This window comes from Protobothrops mucrosquamatus, unplaced genomic scaffold (genome assembly GCF_001527695.2).
Source record: "Protobothrops mucrosquamatus isolate PMUCROS unplaced genomic scaffold, P.Mucros_1.0 scaffold2310, whole genome shotgun sequence".
In the NCBI taxonomy this organism is placed as follows: domain Eukaryota; kingdom Metazoa; phylum Chordata; class Lepidosauria; order Squamata; family Viperidae; genus Protobothrops; species Protobothrops mucrosquamatus.
Window position 1 is genome coordinate 37,184 of NW_015388396.1, and position 25,976 is coordinate 63,159.

Below are 25,976 nucleotides of genomic sequence, written 5' to 3' on the forward strand. Positions count from 1 at the left end.
AATATATATGCATATGACTCTTATTAAGATGATAGTTTGGTTCTCATGCAATTGTGACTATCAATCATTGTTGATAGCTTTTTGTATACCATTTGTTAAATAATTACAGCAGCAATTCCAGACCGAGTTCCAAATTACCATGCATAAAATTGAATTATGAAGACTAAGGTGTTTTTGGTGCCATTGGGATGCTCCATTGAAAGACTACATCACAGGAAAAAAGATTCATAGTCCTGTTAAATTGAATGGAATCTGCTTCTAAGTGAACTTGAATAGGATTGCATGGTGAACAATTACTTGTCTGTCTTTCAAAGCATTACTATAATTTGAAGGTGCTTCTGATATGAATAAAGAAACACCAGAAGTAGAGGCACCATAGAAAAATATTTCCAACTTGCAGAGTTCTAGATAAAGCCACATTCTAGATAAAGCCACATTCTACAAGACATCAAAAACAATTATGATGTACAAAAAGCCTTTTCTAGTTCTAAAAGGTAACCAGGAATCATCCTCAATACTGATAGAATTTGTTTGTTTTGCAGGAACATCTTTTCTATGCTATATTTTGTGTGTAGCATTTGGCTTTTATGCACACCTTGTTGGATCCAATCTGCTCAGGCATAATTGTTGCTCAGCGACCAGATGTGTATGGTTGTTTCTGATAATAATCAAGTTCATGATATGAAAATACAGAAGCAGAAGTCATCATGACTGTTTATTCAAGATCTATAAATGTAATTTGGGAAGTTGGATGAAGTTAAGATTTTCAAGATATTCTTATAGTAAGGTCTATTCATTCCTTATCCATTTCAAGCCATTTACATTGAATTTCTTAAGCAGAAAGTAGAAATTGAAACAAAGTACTATGGTCAGCAAAGTAATTCTTGCCCCAGGTCCTGTAAGCTATATAGTCATAGGGACAGTTATTCTGATGACTAATGCAGATTGATAGTTCATGCAATTATACGTTGCAAGCCTAGAGGCTACTCAAAGCCTATTTTAAATAAGTGAGGAAAGTGACTTGATGAAAGAAGATCCACATTCATTTCCTCTCCATTCTGGATCAGAGAAATGCCTATTGGCATTAATGAATACAGAAAATTCCCTGCCATAACAAAAGAGTGACCATTCATTTCTACAAGTATTATGCTTATTGAGAAAACCTATTGCTATTTCTCCTGGTTTATCTTCACCTTGAAATGTATTGTGAATCAAGGATGTTTTCCAAAAACAGAAAGGAAATACATACCAATCTCATTACTGCTATTTTTTTCACTTCTATTTCCTCAAAAACCTTTGTGTCATCAGCTTCCATCCATGTTAGAATGGCTGCAAAAAGGATCCAAGCTTTAGTAGAGTTGAGCCATAACATTTTACTTTTATCCTCTAGTCTAGAAGTAATCTAGGACCAATAATCAAATGTCAGCAAAGTGATGCAGAAAACCCCAAGCCATTGTTGCCATTTGGTGATTGCCTTGATCTTGTGGCCTAGATGCATTAGATCTAGGTAATTTTTATTCTTTCCTGGTTACTCTGACCAAACAACATTGCCAGCAGAAATAATCTGAAGGAGGAAACACACTTGAATATTTCAGGTGTCAACATAAGACATAGGTCTAAGAACAATTATTGTAATTTGACTCCTTGGCCTGGTAGTCATTCTGAGGTCGGGAGAAAGAGTTGATAGTATCAACTCTTATTCTGCAAATGGAGTCAGATTTTATATAGAGGGCATTTTGTAAAATAGAATATATGGCCAACTAAGCCTAGCAGCGCCCATTCAACTTTGGTTACTGATAAACACAAAAGGATGCCAAAGTAACGGCTAAAAATTATATATATTCACAATTTATGGATGAAAAAAATAAAAAAGTATTTATGCTCTCAATCTTATGCTTTTCAGTGGCCTTTTGAATGAATATGACCATTCAACTAAGTAAAGGTTGAAGCAAGCCAAGAGTATAAAAATGCTAAGAGTTTTAATTAAGCAATATTTGGAGAGCTGAAGATTCCCTATATTGGCTCTAAATTCTGAATGTAGTCTTACTCCTTAGGCAAGTAATCGTAGGCTTGCAGATGGTATATGCTTCCTCCCTCTTGGAATATGTTTATTCATTATTTCGCAGTGAACAATTTAACAGGCTTTAGTCAGATTCTCTTTGAAAGTAGTGAACTAGAGAATAATAAAGACTTCTTCCATGCTGCTGGAGCTTTAGGCAATGTTATCAGGTTGAATTAACCTGCACAATACAGTGGTAACTAACTACTGTAATCAGAAAGAAATCCACGTATGCAACTACTGAATGGACAAGCCTGAAAAGTCAGGAAGAACTTCACAGAACAATTGGCTATGTGCCATGTTGTATTCTTGCACCAATGACAAAAGTAGATATTATTGTTTTAAAAGACACAAGGCATGTCTTTCAGTTGCCATGGCACGTAGCAATTAGGAGATGGGGGCTTTGCAACATTTGCTGCTCTCCTCAAAGCCTAGACTCTAATTCCAATTGACACTGCCTAAATTAATTGTACTGTATCACAATGGAGCTTTAGAAGTCTTTTAAATGTTGCCTTTTATATCTTATAAAGTGTACAGAACACCATTAAAAAAACCATTCTCAGCAGTCGGCCCCAATTGTTCTGCTCTTCTCTTTTCATGTTCTTCTCCTGTGCTGCGAAATCAAGGAGGTTAACTTAATAGAGTGTAGGGGTATAGTAAATAAAACTTGATAAAAGGCAATGTGTGCGTTCGTGTGCTACCATCCCCTAGCTATTTGGGCTCCTTCCAATGCATTGAAATTAGGTCTCAGGAGCATTCTGAAGTAGGGTAGATTTGAAGCGTATTTTCAGATTGTTAATGGTGTGATTCCCTACATATCATTTCATGGTTAATTGTGGCTATCTACTTCATGCATATGTAGCAAAAGAAGATCATTGCATTTTCTCACAGACTGACTTATATCAATAAAATGGTTATTTTTTCTTTGAAACGTTTGTTTGGAAGAATTGCTAGAATGCCTACATCAGAAGGTCTCATAATGTTTAGCTTTCACTAAAGATTCTCAAAATGCTAACAGCTAGCATTTATTTAGAAATATATATGGCCACTTATATAAGATAATCCTAGATGGTTTGCAATAATAATAAAACATAATAAATAAAATCTGCCAAAGCCTCCAACATCTGTGCATACCCCAACCACAGTGTTGCAATATCTCATAAACTTTACATGCTGGGTAAAGTACCAGATCTTCATAGCTCTTGGAAAACTAACAGAGTGAATTGTTTCTTGCTGAAAGAAACAAGCTTTTATCACGGAAATATTTATTTTTTGTTTCTTTCCAAACTCTGTCACACTTCCAGGCCATTTGTCTCCAAATCCTTTCTTTTCTTCTGACTTGAGGTACAGTATATAGACAAGAAAGTTTTAAAATACATCTAGGGCAATGATGAGATTCAGTGGTAAGTCTTAAATCCATAATTATAGTTGGTAATAGAATAGTTTTCTCTCTGGTCTATGACACGGGTGTCAAACTCGCAACGTCACATGATGTCTTGTGACTTTTTTCACATTGCCGGAGCTGGGTTGGGCATGGCCTCTGCATGATGCAACCGGCCCATGGGCTGGCAGTTTGACACCCCTGGTCTATGATCTATGGCATTCAGAAGTTTCTTCAGAGGTGGTTTGATCAAAATCTTCTATTAGTTAGCAATCCTATGAAATGCTCTTATACAGCTGAGGTCTTTTGACCACAACTATGATTTCAGGCCTTAATATGTATGGTTTACAGTTACATATTGAGATCCATATCAGTCCTAAATCTTGAGGTTCCTACTATGTTTAATGCAGAAGTGCTAATTTGGTAAAAGGTTTATTTATCCTATTTAACTCAAATAAAAGTTATGCACTTACTGTGTGAAAAATAACCCAGAAACCTCTAAAAATATCATAGATTGTATGTTCTTTTTATGGATTTATTTTGATTAATGCCCATTATATCTTTAGAAAAAAGTATTCAGACCTTAATTATTGGTGGGGGTGGAGGAAAATCTTTAGTATGCCGGAACAGTAATCCTTTTTTACCTTAAAAAAAAATCTTTAGGGGTAGGCACAATTTTTTAGGTAGTTAGACTCAAGCAGGATGATGCTTGGAAAACAGAGCCATAAATCTTTAAAGATCTTAGGCTTGCACAGATATTATGCCCTGCTATGCTGGCAGGCTGTGAAATATTATCTGATGATGTACCACAGGAGGGTATGTGAGCCTGATATTTCACTAAGCCTAGGAGTGGGAAAAACTGAATACTAGGTTAGAAATGGGAACAAAAATGGAAGGCTTGTGAATTAACAGACTGACTTCTTGAGATAGATATCCATCTGATTGACTGCAAGTCTGCTTCCTTTGACTGAATCTGTTATATTGATACTGAAAATTAGCTTACAAATTTAGAATATAGCACACTATGAAATATTAAATATTAACAATGAAATATTTGAAATATTAAAATATATTTATTAAATTTCTATGCTGCTCCTCTCCCTAACACGGTGACAAATATTAACAAAAGAAAGCAATTAGGATAGCTTCCATGGCATTGTTGTGGCATTATTTTCACAGCTATTGCTTTCACAAGTAAACAAATTGTCACTTGACAAACATTACTGAATATATTGTTTGTATGTATGTATACATAACATTCCATAAACCTATAAAGTGTCAGGAAATGGTATGCCTTTGCTTCCATGAATCTGAACCATCTATTCTTCATTGTTACAAGGTTTCTTTGGAATAACAGTGGTAAATGGGGAGGAAGGGTCACAGAGTTAAAGGAAAGAAGGGTGCATGAAGATATCTAGGTGTGAAAACCTCTAGGAATGCAAAGGAAAAGAATGTGGGAAAGTGAGGGAGGAACAATCACTAAAAAGTCTAGGAAGTTACTGGTAGACCTAATGGTCAACCAATGAAGCTTGTCTACTCTGCATAGATGGGAAGGTTGAGAAGTAGGAGAAGGAGCAAGGGCATCTGTAGTGGTTATAATCTATACTAAGTACTCATTTCCAAATCATTGCAATTTGTTCCAGAATTGTTTAAATCAGTTTCAGAAGCAGCCAAGTGTCATACAAGAGAAAAGCAACTTAAGTGGCCATGAAGAATTTCTCTTCATCTCTAGAGTAAGTTTTATTTTGTGGAAGTGTCAGTCTCACAAATAAACTAGATAGGAAACACAACAAGATGAGCTTAATTCTACTTTATTACAGGGCTACATTAACATTATCTTGCAAATCTGAAAGTACAATCCTCCTGCCATCTTTTTACTATCAGATAGATAAGGGAAGATACTTTCTAAATTTCTTTCTTTGCCTGTTACTCAACTGTGGGTTCCTCCCCCTTTTATCTGATAGTTCCCTAGGCAGCATCTCTTCCCTTTATTTCTCCAGGTCATTCCCACATACTATTACAAGAAGACAAACAGGAAGAATTTTGATGTACATATAGTACAGATGCAGATCCTCTCATCCTCAACAGCTACTGGCTGACTCAAATAAGGTCAGAGATAGCAAAATGCCAAGAAATGAAAAGGTAAAAAGAAGTTGTAGCTTAGCTGATGTAGACAGTTGGTGATGCCTGGCAATCAGATTTTAATAAAAGGGGATCCAAAGAAGATTAGTCCATGCATAACATCATGGGTTCTTCTAGGATGAGAATGCTCCTAGGTTCAGATATTGGATGCAATATTTAGGTTATTGTTAGCTATTAAGTGAGTGATTAGAGCCGCTGCCATAAACAGGACAAGGGATGCTAGGCATATGAGGATTAAAAAGAAAGGCAGAATAAGGCAGGATACTTAGGACAGAACAGGGTTAAATAAACCTCATTTTATCAAGTAGCCTTATTCTAATGATTAATGAATTTCCTCTGAAGAGCTAAAGCAATAAAGAGAAATTCTAGGCTCCCCTAGCCTATTCAAACAATCTGTGGTCAATATAGAATAGTTGGAAGTAACACAGAATTACTTTAAGTCCTATGAAAGGTCTCATTGTATTTTAATTTTGTGATGGTTTATTAATAGATGCAAGTAAATATTTGATGCTACAGCAGTCAGAGTGCAGAGGTAGGTAGATTATTGCAATGATTAATATAATGGCCTTGTGCTTCCGCTATTACACAAAACTAAGCTTTCTGTACAGGTGGTCCTTGATTTATGATCACAATTGGGACCAGAATGTCAGTTAAGCAATGCAGTCATTAAGTGAATTGTGCCTGATTTTACAATCTTTTTTGCCATGGTTGTGACTCTGGGATGCTGCAACTGTCACAAATATATGCTGGTTGCCAATTGCAAGGGATGCTGCAAGGGTTATAAGTGTGAGGACCAGTCGTAGGTCATTTTTATCAGCACAGTTTTAACTTTGAATGATTGTTAAACTAATGGTTATCAAGGATTATCTCAGTAAGATTAGACCACTGATAAAGCAGTGTGCAAGTCTTATGTTTATGAAAGCACTGAATTAGTACTTGGATTACACAAACCACTAGACATTAGATAATTGCTTTAAAAATGTAAAACTGGCTCCTCCTGGATAAGGTGCAAAAAATTTGAATTACCTTTGATAATTGCGTAAAAATGTCTTTTTTTCCCAGTTATCGTGGAATGGCAATTTTCTCTTTCTTCATTTGAAATCAAATTTTGACATAGGATATTTGGAATATAAAAAATAACTCGAGAGTAATTTATGGGAGTCCATAACTTTTCCCCATAATAGTATGAAAAAGATTTGTGGTATATACCTAACTTGCAACAGTGAAGAACCTACAAATGCCAATCTATGTATGGATCATTTTTCCCTTGCAGGTTATTATATTGTGCATGCATAAATCAGGATGCATTTTGAATGGGTTTTATACAAATCTTTGCTGTATATCAGCAGAATCAATACATTATTTCTCTTGTAGTATTTGGCCATCTGCTCTATTCTTGAGCTGAAAGTGCAGCCCTATTCTATGGATTAGCAACTCTAATTCTTTGACATACTGTATGTGGTCAAGTGGATTATAGACAGTATAATCACCATAATCTGAGAAACATTTCAAAGGGAATGTACAGGTAGCTTTTTCCCAATTTTAGACCACCAGTCACCAGGCAAGTTGTATCAGATTAAAAACAACTCAAGATGTGTGTGTGTGTGTGTGTGTGTGTTTGTGCGCGCACATGCTTTGAGTCAATGTTGATTCCTGGCCACTGCCTGGACAAGTTCCGGTAGTTTTCTTGCAAAATTTTTCAAAAGTGGTTTGCCATAGTCTGCTTCTTGAGAGAGAAGGACTGGCCAAAAGTCACCCAGCTTGCTTTAACAGGACTAGGCAGCACTAGAACTCATGTCCTCCCAGTTTCTAGCCTGAAGCCTTAATCACTACACCAAACTGGCTCTCCAGCAATATAAAAGTTTTCATTAATGTGTTAAATAGGCAAGAAACAGAGGAGGAAGTAATTTCAGTCTTGTATAAAAAAAGACTTATCTCTAGTTTTATTAATGGGCTCATTGTATAGATATCGTGTTTTTGCATGAAAAAGGCAAGAGGCGAGGACAATGACACAGGTCATAAGCTCCTTTGAATATTAAAAAAAAACATTGACCTTCATATTTTATATTTATTATTCCTGCATTAAGCATGGGAAAGGAATAGACCTCAATGGGGAAAAGATGTTACTGATATAATGTACGCCTAAACAGCTTGCTCTCTATTGCATGCATAATAAAAAGGAGATAGTAGGATGCTTATTGTGCATAGGAAGATTCCTCCCTAGTCACAGAAATTCTAAGATTACAATCATACTTAAATGAGAAGCAAAGAATTAGATTTTACTGATGACATCTTACCCATTCATTTTCAAGGGAGGACCCAATAACTTAAAATGATGCCAGGTACAATTGGGTGTGCTCCAATATCCCATATATTGGAATAGAATTTTATAGCTTAATCATACTAAGCATATGTGACCTAAACCATGCTTCTTACTTACTACCTTACTTACAACCAATATTTACAAGACATAATCACCTAACACACAAGTGGTCTGCAATGGCATTCATTGTCTGCACCACAGATGTTGATAGTTTAGTTTCAATCACCCAGAATTAGCCAATTTAACTTTTACTACTAGAAGACTGAGCCAAGATAAATAGCTAATTTTTATATCTTTGTATTTTGTATCTATCTTTTGAAAAGATCCTCCTGTTTCACTCTCCCTTATATGGTGTGTGTCAGCTTTCCTTACCGGACATGTGAATACTAAAATACACACAATGGTCCTCCATCAATTTATTCTCAAAACAACACTGTAAAGTGGGATTTAGTGACTCAGCCCAATGGTCAGAGGGATTTGAACATGCGTTTCCACTGTTTTAATGTAATACAGTATTCTATATGCTTCCCTATATTACAATTGTTTGTATTTAATCCTCCTACATTAAAGCTGCTCTCTTTGCATTTGTGGGTGGATCAGATCTTCTAACAAAAGGTGTCAAAACAAGCAAGTCTATGCTGAACTTTCCCAGGAAAAGCAGTTTATTTTTTTAGATCTTTGCAAGAGAGCTGCTATCAGATAATCATTTTAACCATATTTTAGTGTTTTAGTTGTAAAGGTTATTTTCATTATGTTGGTATTTTATGGTTTAGTATAAACCATTGTAACGTGACAGTAGTTGACAGTAGAAACATGCAGAAATTAGTACATTTCCCTGCCCTCTCTGCATCTGAGAGGCATAAACAAGCTGAGCATTATACAGAGACAGAACTTAATTTTGATGGCAGCTCTGTCCTGATTATAACACGGAAGAGCATGATCTCCACATATTGGGCAGCAGTTCCTCTTTTTTATCACACATAAGAAAGCATGTATTCTTCTGATACATGCAGAAGAGCAATTTCTGATATAAGTGACGCAATTACCTAGCAGTAGCAAACTAACATCACAATTGCTATTCAGAGAACTTTCATTTCTCCATAAACAGCAGTGAGATTATATTCAATTTGATTTAACCTACATTACCTTTGGCATGACTTACAGTTGTGAGTTCTGAAACAACAGACTTATTGTGCTCCTAAATCATAAAAACAAGTGAGTATCCTGAAGTATAACTGTATCAAAATAAAATAGGAAACTTTACTTGGCAGCACTCATTCTTACTTCTAGCGAAGAGACAGGAAAATCAAAAGGGAAAAGTGCTGGGCTGGACATGTGATTCCATATACTGTAGCTATTGATCTCATCTTCCTGATATCTTCTTAATATCGGCTCATAATGCCCACAATCTTCCTACTGTTTTAGCATATTTGGGTGGGTGTTCTTGCCACTGTTGAGATCTAATTAAAAAATGGACCCACAACAATCACATCCAGCTAATCACTGTTTATAAGTTTTGAGTGTGAGTTGAACTACTTACTTGTTACTCAAATCGAGACATCTCCCATATATCCAAACTAAAAGTGCATAAATATGATGTTTACATGTTTACATGCTACTTCATATAATTTGTTCTGGTTTTGCAAGTATATTTATGCAAAAATCAGAAAGTGATATATTGTTCACAAACATACTGTATTTATTAGGCTCCTGCACAATTTTTTAAAAATAAACACCATGTGGCAGGTGCATACAGTTTTAAAAAGTTGTGGATCAAGAGACCCACAAAGGGAATTTTTATTTGTGTAAAGTGATTTATGCTTAAATGCATGGTTCTGGCAATTAATGCTGTAGATTACATTTAAGATGATTCATTTTTATAGCTGCAGCATAATAAGGTATGATTGTATTTTAAAGTTCAGCAAAAAGAATCTAGTCCTTTAGCAATGTTTCAGATGCATAAAGGCTAGCTGAAAGAACTGGATTAAAGAAAGCAGCACAGACCATCTGGCAAAAAAAAAATGTTCCAAATTTTCATTTTACCATCTGGGAACTTTTTTCTCAGAGCATTTAGAAACCCAATAATTCACTACTTTTGGCTAAAATGTTTCTTCAAAAATTCCTCTGTTTTTATCACAATCCATTTAAAGGTATAACCAACCATCCTGCCGTGCATTGTGATGGTTTCAGAATTTATAAACATAAATTTATTGAAAATGATTGGGAGGGTTCTAGAATGCATTGTCTTGGTGGTTATAGATGGACACATATATTGCGCAAAACTTTCAATGCTTATTTTTATGAATTCTGCAGTCTCAAATCTGAATGTATTACTTACCAATTTCTGTTCTTTACCACAGAACCTGCTGTGTATAAATTCTTGGACAAAGCATTACACCCTTATCAGTATCATAATAATGGCTCACCTTTGATGGCCATATAGTTTTCAACAGATAGAATCTGACAGTTTTGAAATCTCAAGATAAAAGGTCTTTTGGTGGCTTTCAGCACTGAATAAATTCTATAGTTATGAGTCATCATCAACCAGTCATGTGGAAATGAGAAAAAAGGAATATCAAATAATTGCAGACTGAATACAGGGAGAAAAAAAATCAGGTGTGCTTTTTTTTATTAAAAGCAGCTGTTTCAGGGCCCTCCTATAGTTTGCATTATTCTACACATGCCTAGTTATAATTCGGCACAAGATGAATTTTTGGTAGTAGAACTAAGCAATTCAATTGTCTTTGAGCTTTCTGAAATGATCCATGCAAAAATCATTTTGTCTGGCCATTGTAACTATGAACAAGTAGGAAAATCTCTTTTGAGTTGAAAGTACTTCTCTCCAATGTTTTATGTAATCAATCAATACAAACAAGCTCAGCCACATGCACCGTTTAATCTAATCTTTATTCTAAGGCTCACTTCATGACCTTGTTTTAAACAAAGCGCTTTACTGAACATGAACAATGAGCATTGCTCTTCTTTTAAACATTAAAAAGGAGAATGCCAAACATCACCTTCACAGGCTGGACTGGCTTTTCATCTATTTTTTTCAGCGAAAGGAGAGGTACTGTAAAATACACCCCATACAAGAATGCAACTTGCATAAACACAGAAAGGGCTGATATAGATCAGGACTGCTGAAGGGAAAGCTTAAATCTTATTATTTGGACTTTTTAAAAAATAAAACTCATTAAGAAAAATATTGAGCCTAGTTCTCTTAGATATAGTCACATCAGCAGATTTCAGCATTGTGCTTTGATTAAGAAGAGCAACTAAAGGCTTTCCTAAACAGAATCTTTCTTCACTGCTTGACTTCCAACAGAAGGCAATATATTTATCTGCCCATGAACCTCCTTGATTAAAATACCTATTAATTCTGGTGTATCTCTAATACAAAATGAAGTTCTCTGGGGGCTCTACTGGTCTTTAGCACATTTCCTTTGTCTAGGACAGGGGTCTTCAAACTTGGCCCTTTTATGACTTGTGGATTTCAACTCTCAGAATTCCTCAGCCACCCCTGGTCTAGGATAACAATACATCTATCTCTTCTCATTCCAGGTACTGGTTGTTACTGTGTCCCATCTTGAAAAGGAGGAAGAGATTTTATATGGCCCTATCCTATTATAAAACAATGGGATAGTGCCATATAAAATGAATGTATAATGTACTACTGTATATAATCAACCAAGATGTCTATTTGTATGAAGCACCAATTCTGTCAACCACTCCCAAGAAAAGATGTGGCTGCCTTAAAATGTTACAGGTCTTCATGCTCTTATACACTCGAAACATCTTTGTAGACAGAATTTGAAATGCTACACATAGATTCTGTTTTCTTACATCGGCACAAAGAGTGAAGATATTTAGAGCAAGTATAACATTCACTCAATGAATCAATGCTTTGCTTCACTGAATACAATGAAGAAAGAAAGCATTATATTTTGGAAAGTAGCATTATAAAAGCCTGTATTTGGTCCCTTTGTATATTGATTTCTAAGAGAACCTAATATGACATATTGTCTATATAACCAAAATGAAACTGAACTTGTAAGATAGGCGTGTTTTATTTGTAAACTATTCATATGTTTTCCTTTTAAAAAAGCAAGGAAAGTGCAGAAAACATTAACTGGAGAAAGAGAGAGAGAGAGAGAGAGAGAGAGAGAGAGAGAGAGAGAGAGAGACAGAGACAGAGACAGAGACAGAGACAGAGAGACAGAGAGAGACAGAGAGAGAGAGAGAGACAGAGAGACACAGACACAGACACAGACACAGAGAGAAATAAAGGACATCTATACATTTGTAACCAATACTATTTTTTTAATTAGAGCAAATACAGTTATGAAAACTGTACATTATCCATTTTGGTTTCCAGAAATTATAAATAAAGCAGCTCATTAGATAAAAGAGTTCATTCACAGCAAGAAATTTTAAATAGACAAAGTGACATATCATTTAAATACATTGGCAGGATTATAAGCTGTCCAAAATGTAGTGTACAGTATTACAACCAACTATAAATTACCTTTTATGTAAAATACAGCAATGCACATTTTAGAAAAATACTAACGTTTTTTATTGGAGCTTTTACTCTTAAAAAAGCATATAAATCATATTTATAAACAGAAACAACATGTTTAATTTATAAATTTTAAAAAGCCATACTTTTTGGGTTTTTAAATACACATGTAATATTGTGTTACAAAATTAACATAATCAACAACTTAATTGGGACTTGTTGTAGATAAGCATGTTTACATAAGGCTTGTTAAAATTTAATGTCCCGATTCTCAATTAAGAAATATTTTTCTAAAGTAAACTATCTTTTGCTTCTTTAAAAAAACAATATAGCTGTTACATTTCATTTGCTGCCTTTTTGTGTTCTTCTCATTTCCATACTGGTTAAAATTCAGGACTGTCAACCTATTTCTACAAAAAATGCCACTATACTATTTTCTTGCACTAAGCAGCTCCAATTTCTGAGAATTATTCCAAACCATTTCAGTTAGAATGGGATGCCTTTTGTGATAACAAATGTAATTATGAGAAACCTTTCTACTAAACCATGCAAATAATAGTATTAGTAATAATAATCATTAATAATAATATACAATAGGATTAAATATCTATTGAAAAGCATAATTTCTAAGAGCTTTAAAATAAAAGAAAACCCAAGTTCTATACCCTTTATTTCAAATTAAAATGCTGACTTTCCAAATGATCACACCGTGTACAATTTTCTGATAAATAAATAAGCATGCTCCTTTACTACATTTATTTCAGTGGGGAGCGTAAAACATGGATCACATCATCTAAACAAAGGACTGTACATCGAATTGACACAAAGAATCAAATTAAAATTTGAGGCTTAAGTTTTGAGTGGCTGAGGTAAGATGACAGACTTTGTTTAGCAACATTAAAGGCATCAAGCTGATAGTCATTGTTAAATATTTAAGTGCTCTACCTGAATGTATTCAACATAAAAATGTTATGTATGATAAGTTGAATTAACAGGTTTCATTGTATAATCAGGCAAGGCTTTAATCCTAGTAGAATTTGAACTCAACTGGGCAGTCTCACATTGCTGACTGACTGGCAAAACACTTTTCAGCTTTGCTCATTCAGCATGCTGCTATAGCTTGATAAACCCTACAGCATTTTAAATAATTCTACTTGCTGGTATCACCGGGAAGATATAAACTATGGCTTAAAGTTCATCATAGTGTATTGCCTGCTAATCCTGAAAAAATGACTTTTCAATCTTACATTTTAAAATAAATATTATATTGAAATAGATCTTGCCAGAAAATATTCACACTGTACTTATAGCACAGGCTTATTTGTTTTCTCCAATACAGATTAAAAACCAGTGAAGTTTTCCAGGCTGGTCAATATTATTATATTACTGCTGTACAAAGGCTTTAAATAAATAGCAAGTGAGCAGAAATCATGCATAAGCAAATGAAATGCAATCTCCCAGAAAATGGCAGAGATTTTAAAAGCAGCAGGTAATGGAATAAGACTGGTGAGTGATGCTGCTAACTATTTCTTCTAATGAGATAGGAGTGAATACTGGAATCTCTTCCACAGCAACAGAATCCTCTGACCACATTCCTCTGGCAGTCACTTTCCCATCTCCCCCACCAAAAACATCAGACAGCAAAATAGTAAGGCAGCTGTTCGGTTCCATCAACAAAAGTGCAGCTCCGTACATTTCCAGTTTAGTTACACTCTCTGTTCAAACAGATGGAGTAACCAACACACTTTATTTGTTGGAGTGCTTCAGAAAGCTGGTGTGTATGATGATGATTTTTTCCCCCAACAGTGGCTGCTTGCTTCAGCTTTCAGAGGACCTCAAAAGCCCTTGGGCTGAATTTTCCAAGTTTCCACATTTCTCGTGTCCCATCCTAATTCCATGCCTCTTTCCCTGTGTCTGAACATGACTCTTGCCATTAAAAAGGCTGATGACACAACTGCTGAGAACTGTGGGCTTACGCCACTAGTTGTCATGACTTCACTGAAGGATCAAAACAGTTATATCATTAAGTAACTATGTTGAATCACATTCAGGCATAGCCAAAATTAAATTGGGGAGACATTAAAGTTTACAAATCATTTTATCATTTTAAAATGGAAAAATATTGGGGAAGGGAAGAATTTCTGTATGGGAACTACAAGAGCATTCTTACCTTTCTTAATTCCAATCAAGTTAGGAAATGGACAAAAAGAATGGCTAAGCCAATATTCAAGAGCATTACCAGGACAATCATGATTGAATTAGGACCCTAAAAATGAAAAAAATAGATGTGATTATACTTGAAAAGTAAATAAATTGCTTCAAATTATCTCATGATAACAGAATTAAAGCACTCGTTGTGGACCTTACTAAACCTTTGAAAAATGAAATATTTTGAAATCGAAAGATTTTGCTTCTGTTTAAAAATTCACATTATATTTATTTTCTGAGATGTCCAAATAGCTATAATCTCTTTGTTAAATGGAAATAAAGTAAATAACTATGATACTGTCATCTGGATTAATTTTTTTCTTTGAGAAATCAGGAAACGCTGTGAAAAGAATCAATAGCTCTATACCTTCAAATAGTTTAAATTGTAGATGTAATAAAGGTATGGTTTCCAAATGCTTTTATGTCTATTAACATCAAACTATTAACTACAAATATTAAAACAAAAGATTTTGGAGAAGGCACGTATAATAGTTAAATGCTGCCCTTCTCAACTGGTAGCTCTTAATAAAGTAGTCCAATTTTCCCCAGTCTGTTCCCAACCAAACGTGTTGAATTTCATCTTCATAATCCTTACTCAGCAACACATTCGGATGGCATCAGATAGGGAAGGCACCTGTATCCAACAAACTGAGATGTTAATGAGAGCCTAAAAAGAAAGAAAAGGGGCGAAAAGCTTACCATACTTATGTACTTATCACATTTTAACATTCTGCAATTCTGCGAATGGACAGACACAAAAAAGTAACTTACATCCCTCTGAAAAGAAAGTTCAGGTGTGTTATCTAAAGGACCTGAATTCCTTCACAATACTGACATTTACTCTAACATAGATTTGTATTCAGAACAGAACAGAATAACAGAGTTGGAAAGGACCTTGGAGATCTTCTAGTCCAACCCCCTACTCAGGTAGGAAACCCTATACCATTTCAGACAAATGATTGTCCAATCTCTTCTTTAAAAAATCCAGTGTTGGAGCATTCACAACTTTTGGAGGCAAGTTCTTCCACTGATTAATTGTTCTGTCAGGAAATTTCGCCTTAGTTCTAGGTTGCTACTCTCTTTGATTAGTTTCCATCCATTGCTTCATGTTCTGCCTTCAGGTGCTTTGGAGAATAGCTTGACTCCCTCTTCTTTGTGGCAACCCCTGATATATTGGAACACTGCTATCATGTCACCCCTAGTCATTATTTTCATTAAACTAGACTTACCCAATTCCAACAACCGTTCTTTATATGTTTTAGTCTCCAGTCTCCTGATTATCTTTGTTGCTCTTCTCTGCACACTTTCTACAGTCTCAACATCTTATTACATCGTGGTGACCAAAACTGGATGCAGTATTCTAAGTGTGGTCTTACCAAGGCATTATAAAGTGGCATTAACACTTCACGTGATCTTGATTCTATCCCTCTGTTATTGCAGCCTAGAACTGTTAGCTTTTGGGGCAGCTGCAGCACACTGCTGGCTTATATTTAAGTGATTGTCCACTAGGACTCCAAGATCCCTCTCACAGTTATTACTATTGAGCCAGGTACCACTTATACTATACCTGTGCATTTTTTTTTTTTGGCCTAAATGTGGAACGTTACTTTTTTCATCACTGAATTTCATTTTGTTAGATAGCGCCCAATGTTGAAATCTGTCAAAATCCTTCTGTATCATAAGTCTATCTTCTGAAGTGTTGGCTATAACTGCCAGCTTAATGTCATCTGCAAATTTGATGAGTTCCCCATCTATCCCCTCATCCAAATCATTGATGAAGATGCTGAAGAATACTGGGCCTAAAACAGAGCCTTGGGGCACCCCACTGCATACTTCCCCTCATGTAGATGCAGTTCTATCGAGGAGTACTCGTTGAGTACATCCGGTCAGCCAGCTATGAATCCATCTGGTGGTGATGCTGTCTAACCCACATTTTTCTATCTTATCAAGTAGTAGGTTGTGATCTACTTTATCAAATGCCTTACTGAAGTCCAAGTAAATTATATCCACATCATTCCTCTGGTCCACTAATTTTGTCACTTTGTCAAAGAATGCAATAAGTTTTGTCTGGCATGATCTGTTTTTGACAAATCCATGTTGGCTTTTGGTTATGACTTTATTTGCCTCTAGGTATTCGCTGATTCATTGCTTATTTTTTCCAGAATCTTCCCAGGTATTGAAGTCAGTCAGGCTGATAGATCTAGCTCCCCCCCCTTTTTTTGAAGATGGGAACTACATCAGCTCTTTTCCAGTCCTCTGTTAGTTCCCCAGTGCTATATCTTTGAAAGATATAGTTCAGTGTTTCTGAGATCATGTTATTCTGAAGAGCTTATTTGCACACATGACATGGCCAAAGTAAATCAGACATAGTATTATGAATTTAGCTTCTAGTGATGTGTGTGGTTTTATACGATTTAAGACCACTCTGTTAGTTACTCTGGCTGTCCATGATATATGCAATAATCTACGCCAGCACCACAGTTCAAAGGCATCAATTCTTTGATCAGCCATTCTTGGTGTCTATCTCTCATACCCATACATCATTATAGGGAAGACTATTGCTCTAACTAGCCTGCTTTTTGTATTTATATCTCTGCTTTTCCAGATCTTATTCATGTTAACCATTTCATTGTTATGAAATACTCCCATGCTATTCATAAAGGTAGCTGATACTGGCACGGACATCTCCATAGCAAGTACCAAACTTCTTTGAAGAATGATGTTTCATAATATGGTTCATTTAGGAGATTACTTGTTACTGATTACTGTTATTTGGTTATGGAGATTTTAGTATTACAGGTAGTCCTCAACTTACAACAGCTCATTTAGTGACCATTCAATGTTACATAGGCATTGAAAAAAGTGACTTATGACAGTTTTTCACATTTATGACTGTTGTAGCATCTCCATAGTCAAGTGATCAAAATTCAGATTCTGGGCAATTGTCTCATATTTATGATGGTTGCAGTGTCCCGGTTTCATGCCATCTTTTGTGACCTTCTGACAAGCAAAGTCAATGGGGAAGCCAGATTCACTTACTTTACTAATATTTACTAATTTAATAATTGCAATGATTCATTTAACAACTGTGACAAAAAAGGTCACAAAATAGGGCAAACACACTTAACAACTATCTCATTTAGCAACAGAAATGTTGGGCTCAATTGTAGTTGTACACCGAGAACTTACCTTATGTTATTATAAATATTTTATTGGTATATTTTATTGCGGATAGTTTATTGTTATTTCTACATTACACTATGGGTATTTAAATATGTTTTATAAGCTGCCATAGGTCTAACTGGATTTTGCAAAATAAAAAACATTATCTAAAGCATTGGCCACGATATCTGTAATACATGCTTCAGCCTCAAGTCAGCATTACCCCTGACCCCTCTCAAGGGAATACAAAATCAATAGACAATTTGCAAATATAGTTATTTTTTGATGCTCTCTGAATTTTGTTGTTTGTTGCTGTTACCTGGTTGGGTAATGAAACATCAACAAGCAAACAACCAAGCTCAGAGAGCACCAGGATTCAACCGTGAGCCCTAAACATTCTCTTCTAATAGCATTTTTTGTCAGATTCCTAGTACATAATGTCAGTTCTGCTGATGATAGTAAAAGATTGATATGAGGCTCCTGAAAGTCTTGGGTGAGGCTCGTCTAAAACTCAGAACTACATTATTAAAAGAAAATTAAAAACACAGGGAGCAATACCATACATGCTTTAATGAATTTAATTACATTTAATTAAGCTCTGGCCTTGCTAGAGCAACTTCAAATTTAGTAATTTCCTGGTTGTTTCCTTCTCTGTTTTACTCTTCCTATATTTCAAAATGTGGCCTGTGGTGAATCGCTCAAGTATGACACTTGCTTCAGAAAAGTTTGAGAGCCCTTTGATTCAGCTGAAATAGAAATATAACTATATAAATCAAGAAGAAAAATAAAAGGAATGCTTCACACATCAGGAAGAACAGAAAAAGACACTCATATAATTGGTTAAAATATTGGAAGTGCTTTAAACAATAAAAAAACTGCAAACAAAGTGCTCTATAATAAAATTCAAAGTGCAGATCAACTTGTGTCTTTTAAAACATTTAACAGTATGACTCCAGAATGCTTTAGGGTGAAGCACCATAAATAAGGGCTTAGTGATCAGCCATGGCTTAAAATAGAAAAAGGCAAAATTAGTCTCTGCTTTCACTGACCGATTGGAACAGGTGTTTATAAGGAAGCTATAACAGAAAAGATTTATTCATGCCTGGAGAATTGTCCTTGTATAACAGTAAGCTTAAGGTGTACAAAAGAGAAAAATGCAACATTTAACTCTTTTTTTCTAACACGTATTATGATATGTTACCTGGAAGGAACTATTGTACATATTAAAAGAGGGTCAATTAAGAAAGAATTTTCTTGCTGATTTTAGTTGCAGGTGTATTTTATGAACAGAACCTCACTATTTATGAAGTACAACAAAGGGGAAGGGGGAAGCACTGAAGGGCTATACTCAGCTCATCTTTATTGATCATCATATATCTGGTCTTTGAAATACGTATATCATACTGTCCTCTTTCAAGAAAAGTACCATTATGCAGAATGCAAAAAAGAAGTAAGAACTAGTTAAGACAAATAAATTAAAGGCATGAGAGACAAGGGAAAAAAACCTAGGTAAAATCAGTCTATACTAACATCATTCATTCTATCTATGTAAACATAATTTCCATGACATTCATAAACTGCTTCAGATGGAGCCTTTTCCACTTCTCACTTCTGTCTTTTTATCAATGCTACCTATTATTTCCATTGACTTCCTTCTTGTCTTCCGTTATACATTTGTTTTGCAATCAGATCCTCATTCATTCTCTTGATATGACCAAATCATCTCAGCATGCTGTTTCATACTGGTCACTCATTTTTGTATTCAAATCGCATTAATCCAGTACCCATTTGTTCTTGATCCTATCTTTTCTGTTACTGCACCCTCAAGTACCAGATTCCTACTGCATTCAACTTTAGCTTTTATGTACACATCTTTCACTTCTATACAGAAAAGAATTTATTCTTATATACAGCCAATTTAATTTTTTTAGGGAATAGTAATACCTCATTTTTTCATCTTTATTAAACATCGTTATAAATGTAAACAGTTAGAACAATTAACCGGTGGAACAACCTGCCTCCAGAAGTGGTGAATGCGCCAACACTGGAAGTTTTTAAGAAGAGACTGGACGGCCATTTGTCTGAAATGATATAGGGTTTCCTGCCTGAGCAGGGGATTGGACCAGATGACCTCCAAGGTCCCTTCCAACTTTATTATTATTATTATTATTATTATTATTATTATTATTATTATTATTATTATTATTATTATTATCATCATCATCATCATCATCATCATCATCATCATCATCATCATCATTATCACCATTATCATTATTATTATACTTATTTATTAAATTTATATGCTGCCCATCTCTCTGCCCTCCTTTTTTTACCATGTAATATATAAGTTGGAATTATTCACATCATTTTTCCCTCTCAAACATAATTACCCTGGTTTTGGATACATGAATTTCAGAGCCATACTCTTGTTCCACTATACTATCTAATATTTGCTGAAAATCATTCAGATTCTCAGTCCACAAGCTGTAATCGTCTGCATATAAAAGTACATGTCTATTCATATTCTCTAGTGATACACCTCTAAAATGATCAGAAGCATTCTTTATGCATTTATCAACAAATATTTCAGATAACTAAGAGGGCATCACAGATACTTTTATCAGTGATTGCTCATTGTTGAACTATTTGCTAAACACTTCATTTACCTTTCATTATTTACTGTTCTTTCTATATTCATTAATCAGTTTTCCACTCCACATATGCACATAATTTTCAATATCACACGGATTCTCTAAATCAGCAAACACATTTTATTACATTAATAAATTTCTCAAATGATCTGCATGAGTAATCCAAATAAGGAATTAGCCTTGGAAAGATCTCTTCTAGTGAAATTGTGGGCTGGAAGGATTAATTGTATAACTTATTACACAGTTCTCTTCATTTCAAGTCTAATTAATTTTATTTACACACACACACACACACACACACACACACACACACAGAGAGAGAGAGAGAGACAGACAGACAGACAGACAGACAGACAGACAGAGACAGAGATAGAGAGAACTTATTCAAGCTATTGTCTTTCATATTTTATCACTGGATTTTATCTCCAGTGATAGACTTTACTGAAATGGTCTAGGACAGGGGTGTCAAACTCACAACGTCACGTGACGTGTCATGACGTATCGCGACTTTTTTTCCATTGTCGGCAATGGGGTGGGCACAGTTTCGGCATGGCGCATCTGGCCCGTGGGCCGGCAGTTTGACACCCCTGCTCTAGGAAGAGGCAAGAGGAAGATAATTGCTTTCTTCCTACAGTTGAAATGGTCTTCAAAACAATTGCAAGCAGCATTGTAAAAAAATTTCATCAAGGAGATACTGAGTGGATATGAATTGTTGAAAATAATGTAATTGGTGTTTGTATGACAAATATGCCCATTAGGTGCTAAAGACTAAAATTCTCTGTTGCTTGGAATAGGCAAAGCTATAACACTTACGATCTTTTAATTTTTAAAAAAGGAGGAAAGCAGGCAAACACAAATATATAGCTCTCTCTAGATCAGGGCTTTTCAACCTTTTCACAGATTGTACACTTGTAGGACATGACAATATTTGAGTACCACTAGTGCTTAGCAAAGTGTCAAAAACTTGATGACTACTGATTAGAGTCATTTGTTGTTATAGAAATGGCTAGTTTATAATATTATGGAAAAGTAAAAAGTTGAGGTTCAATGTTAACGCTTCCTTCTACTGCAACAGAGGAAGTCTGTTCTTTTTCCCTTCTCCCCCTCACCTTTTCCCCCTTTTTCCTTCCCACTGTATCTAATAAAATATTTTAAACTGTCAAAAAAAGTAAAAAAGTACCAGTTTTAATTTCTTTGGTGGCTGTTCCTTTGCTGAATCGCTTTCCCTTTGCACTGACAAATGTATGATGAATTTATCCATGTTTATTAATATGCACCACTACCAGCTAGCTCAGGAGTCTTCAAACTTGGCACTTTTAAGATTTGTGGACTTCAACTCCCAGAATTCCTCAGCCATCATGGCTGGTTGAGGAATTCTGGGAGTTGAAGTCCACAGGTCTTAAAGTTGCTAAGTTTGTAGACCCCTGAGCTTGCTGGTCGGCCCTTCTTCCTTTTCCCCCTCTCCTCTTCTTCCTCCCTGCCTTCTGAGCTCTTCTTCCACAGTGTAGTAAGAATGCACCCCCCAGTCCCTTCCCTGTACTCTTAAAGACACAGGAATCAAGTGCAAAGCAAGAAAGACTCACAAAAGCCTCCCAGAATAAAGAAACACTAAACTGGTGTTTTTTTTCTTTAAGCTGCCTCTGGCATGTCTCAGTTTAAACAATGTAGCAAAGGCTCAGCAATTGCGAAAAGCGGTAACTTTGAATTAAGACTGTTTACCTACAAAGAAAACTTGCTAAAAGCCATAGACAGACTCAAGATAAGGGGGTAAAACTAATTACATTTGTTTAAAGGAATTAAACCTATGGAAGCCAACATTTTACTAGCCTTTGTAAAACAGACTAAAATATTCCAATAACCAAAGCACACAAACCGAGCCTCTGAATTACAAAACGCTGTAAAAACTGTATAAAAATCCTTATGGTAATCCATTCAAGCTGCCAGCTGAACAGGAACCCACTGACTTCTGAAATAAACCCACTTCCTTTCCGACATGCTCGTCTCCCGGCTTTTCATTTCATCAGCGCTGATTGCATTCTCCTGGCTGGAGAAAACGAACCAGGGGACCTTTTCTTCCAGCAACAGCTGCTTCTTCCCTGTCTCTTTTTCCTCCCTGGCTGCCGAGCTTTCCTTCCATAGCTTCTTCTCCATCCCCCTTCTCTTTCCCTGTTGTCTTTATTTCCCTTTCCCGCCAAAGCCACCTCCATTTATATCCTCTCCTCTCTTCCCTTTTCTTCAGTTTACCTCCAGCTCTGCGCTGCTTCCGGAAGCGCCAAACAGCTGGAGCCGTGCCGGCGCTCCTGGGGCTTCTATCGAGCCCTGACAGTCCTACAGCTCCGGCTGCCTCTCCCTCAGGCTTGGGTCGCTTCGGCTCATTCCCCTCCCCCGTTACACTCTAGGACGGTTGCATACCGCCTGCCACATTCCAAAGTACCACAGGTGGTACACGTACCACCAGTTGAAAAGCCCTGCTCTAGATTACCTATTCAGCAAATCATATGTGTTTGACAGCTAGTTCAAAATTCTTTTTTTTTTCACTCTTTTTAGTAAAATCATTAAATTCAGGTTCCCAACACAAAGTACATACAGAAATTCAATTATTCTACTAAGTTGGTATCTTGTATTTAGAAAAGCTTATTTATCAGATATGTGCATAAATATGTTTTTCACAATGCTGTTTCTCTATGAAAAAGTTCTGATAGTAATCTTTGGTAATATATGCATATGTATGTATGTTTCTCTCTTATTAAACTACAGGTGATTTTTGTTATGCTTTACAGATAGTTCTTGACTTATGACCATATCTGCGACAAGAAAATTCATCATTAAGAGGCACAGTTGTTAAATGAGGCATCATATGACCACACTTGATCTTACACCCTTTTTGCTGAAGTCATTAAACAAGACATCACGTAATTGTGATTTGTGACCTTTCTTGCTGGTTTCTCCCTTGATGTTGCTTGTCAGAAGCTAGGAGATGATCACCAATAGTGATCACGTGATCCTGAGATGCCACAACCAAGATAAATGTGAGCTGGTGTTCCAGTGTCCAGATCATGGAACCACTGCAACAGTTGTAAGTATGAGAACCAGTCGTAAGTAACTTTTTTCAGCACTATTATAACTTTAAATAGTTGCTAAATAAATGGTTGTAAGTCGAAGACCATCTCTATAAAGGTTTATTTTATACCTTTAAAATTTCAAAACACTCAAGCACTTAATTACGTTCCCCTCTGTGTACCTGCTTATTATATTGTAATCCCTTTTTCTCCAATCTCTCATTTCTGCAAGGGAGCCCAAAAATATTCATAGGTTTATGTCTGAAGTCTGCCCACAGATTTTTTAAATAATATTTAAGTCTGAGAACTGTGAAACCTACTTCAAAGCTGTTTTTTCCTGGTAGTAATTTATGGCTATTTAGATCATAGTCTTTCTGAAATCTCTAAACATTTTCTCTTTCAATTTCTTCACTGACAACTTAGAATATTTTGATACTTAATTGAATCCATTTTCCATCTACACAACAGTTCCTCTGCCATTTGCTGTCACAAACCATAAAAGAATAATAAAGCTACCCTCAAGCTTAATGGCTGGCAAGGTGTTCTTTTTTTCAAATGCTTCATTGATTTTTCTCCAAATATATTTTGGGTGACTTGAGCCCAAACAGTTCATTTTTTTAATCATTCAAAATACTTTATTCCCAAACATTTCACATTTACTAAGACTTTATTTCCCTTATTTTAGATAATGATTATGTTTCTGGTAAGATTTTCTTATTGCAACTCTACCAGTATAGATGAGTATGCAGCTAACCTTGAAGAAGGAATGCAATAGTGGTTAAATGAAGATTAATTTAGCCCAGGAAAGGAAGATGAAACGAGAAAGAAATTCAAGACTGCACTGATTCTCTTTGGTATAGGAAAAGGCAGTGGGAAATTCAGGGCAGAATGTATTACAGTAGAGTAACTCTGACAGTTGATTATCCAGCCTGTTTGAAGACCTCCAAGTAAGGAGATGTCACTTTAATTCTAAGTTCATGTGGGAACTTTTTCCACTGACTGATATCTCATATAATCAGGAATTTCCTGATACATAGCCTGAAATTTTAATATTCCTTGAAGTTTTAACTCATTGGTTCTGGTCTTTGGACAACAGAGAACAAGCCCACTTCCTTTTCTATATAACAGCCCTACAAATATTTGAAAGTTACAACCTACAACTTGCCATGGCCAACTCATTGCGGCCAACTCGCTGCAGGATAACTCAACAAATACAAAAGTTAAATTAATTTAGATGAAAATGTGATCCCCAATAATAAAAATAACTTAATCAATTAATACAGCACTGAATTATCCAGTGGTGAGTTGTCCTGCAGCAAGTTGGCTGTGGCAACTTTTGCTTATAGACTAAACATCCTTTAATCATTCCTTACAGTGCTTTCAATCTACCATACCTACCAAACTGATTTCGTTTTCCACTGAAGAGAAGTCACTATTAGCTGGATTCTTTGGTGCAGAGGATTCCAATTTCTTTAATGATTCTTTGGCATCTAACTGATTCCCAGCTCTGGTGGGACTTGGCTTCTGAGCTGATGCTGGTGGTTTAACTGCTGAAGATGATGGGTTGCTGTGGTCCTCGTCTTCCCCAAGCTCATACGGATACAGTGTTGGATTAGTTTTCACATAATACCCATGGTAATGATCGTGCAACTCTCCATTCTCTTTGCTCTTGGGATTGTTGCGAGGTGACAACTTTTGATGGTGTTTGGCCATCATTTCCTCTTTCACAGCAGGTGCTTTAGAAAATACAGGTTTGTGGACTACTTGTACAATGTTTTCACTTATTAAATTCTTTTTTTCTTGAATAAGTCTGTTTTCTGGGGTGGAATTCTGTTTTCTTCCTTGTTCTGCAGGAGAAGGCTTGGCAGAGGAGGCTGAGCTATGCTTATGGCTTTCCTCTGGACTCCCAGGAGGTGTCGTGCCCTTTCGATAGAAATGAGGAGATTCTTTTGGTGTAGGAGGATTTTCCTGAGCTTTTTCTTCCGGTATTTCCTTAATTTCCCCTCCTTCTTGAAATCGTTGCTTAATATAATCAGGACCTGAAATTAAAAACAAACCAACAATAACTTGAGTGAAATACTAAGTTATTGACGCAAGAAGAAGGAACTCTATTAGATTTCTTACTGGAAATCCTCTTTTTGTTCATGTCAAAAAAAATACTCATAATGCCCACAATAAAAATGCAAAAATCCATAAAAGGAATAATATCCTAGTAATATTTTGAAATTGTTATTTTTAGTGTTTTGTAATTATGAATTATTTTCCTTAAGAATTAAAGATTTCCACATTTTCTTATTGTAAGAAAAGAGAAACTTTGTTATAAGTATTTTTATATTTGTGCTTTTCTTTCAATAAAGACAGCTACTGACAGTGAAATACACTTTCAAAATTATTGGTTTCCTGACCTGTGTCAGTAAAATATACAGTATTTGGAAGTTTATATCACAACATGTCTTTCTGAACTCAAAT

The 25,976-nt window shown here is 35.6% G+C and overlaps 1 protein-coding gene across 1 annotated transcript in view; it reads right to left on the bottom strand.

The window, feature by feature from the left end:
- Positions 1 to 12,215: 12,215 nt before the first annotated feature.
- Positions 12,216 to 25,976, bottom strand: part of JPH1 (junctophilin 1) — a 65,082-nt gene continuing 51,321 nt past the window's right edge. Inside the window, exons 4-6 of the mRNA XM_015824657.1 lie at positions 24,906 to 25,546; positions 14,595 to 14,690; positions 12,216 to 14,422 (exon numbers count right to left, since the gene is read on the bottom strand). Coding sequence (XP_015680143.1) covers positions 14,610 to 14,690; positions 24,906 to 25,546 — 722 coding nt within the window. The 3' untranslated portion in view covers positions 12,216 to 14,422; positions 14,595 to 14,609. The remainder of the gene's footprint in view (positions 14,423 to 14,594; positions 14,691 to 24,905; positions 25,547 to 25,976) is intronic.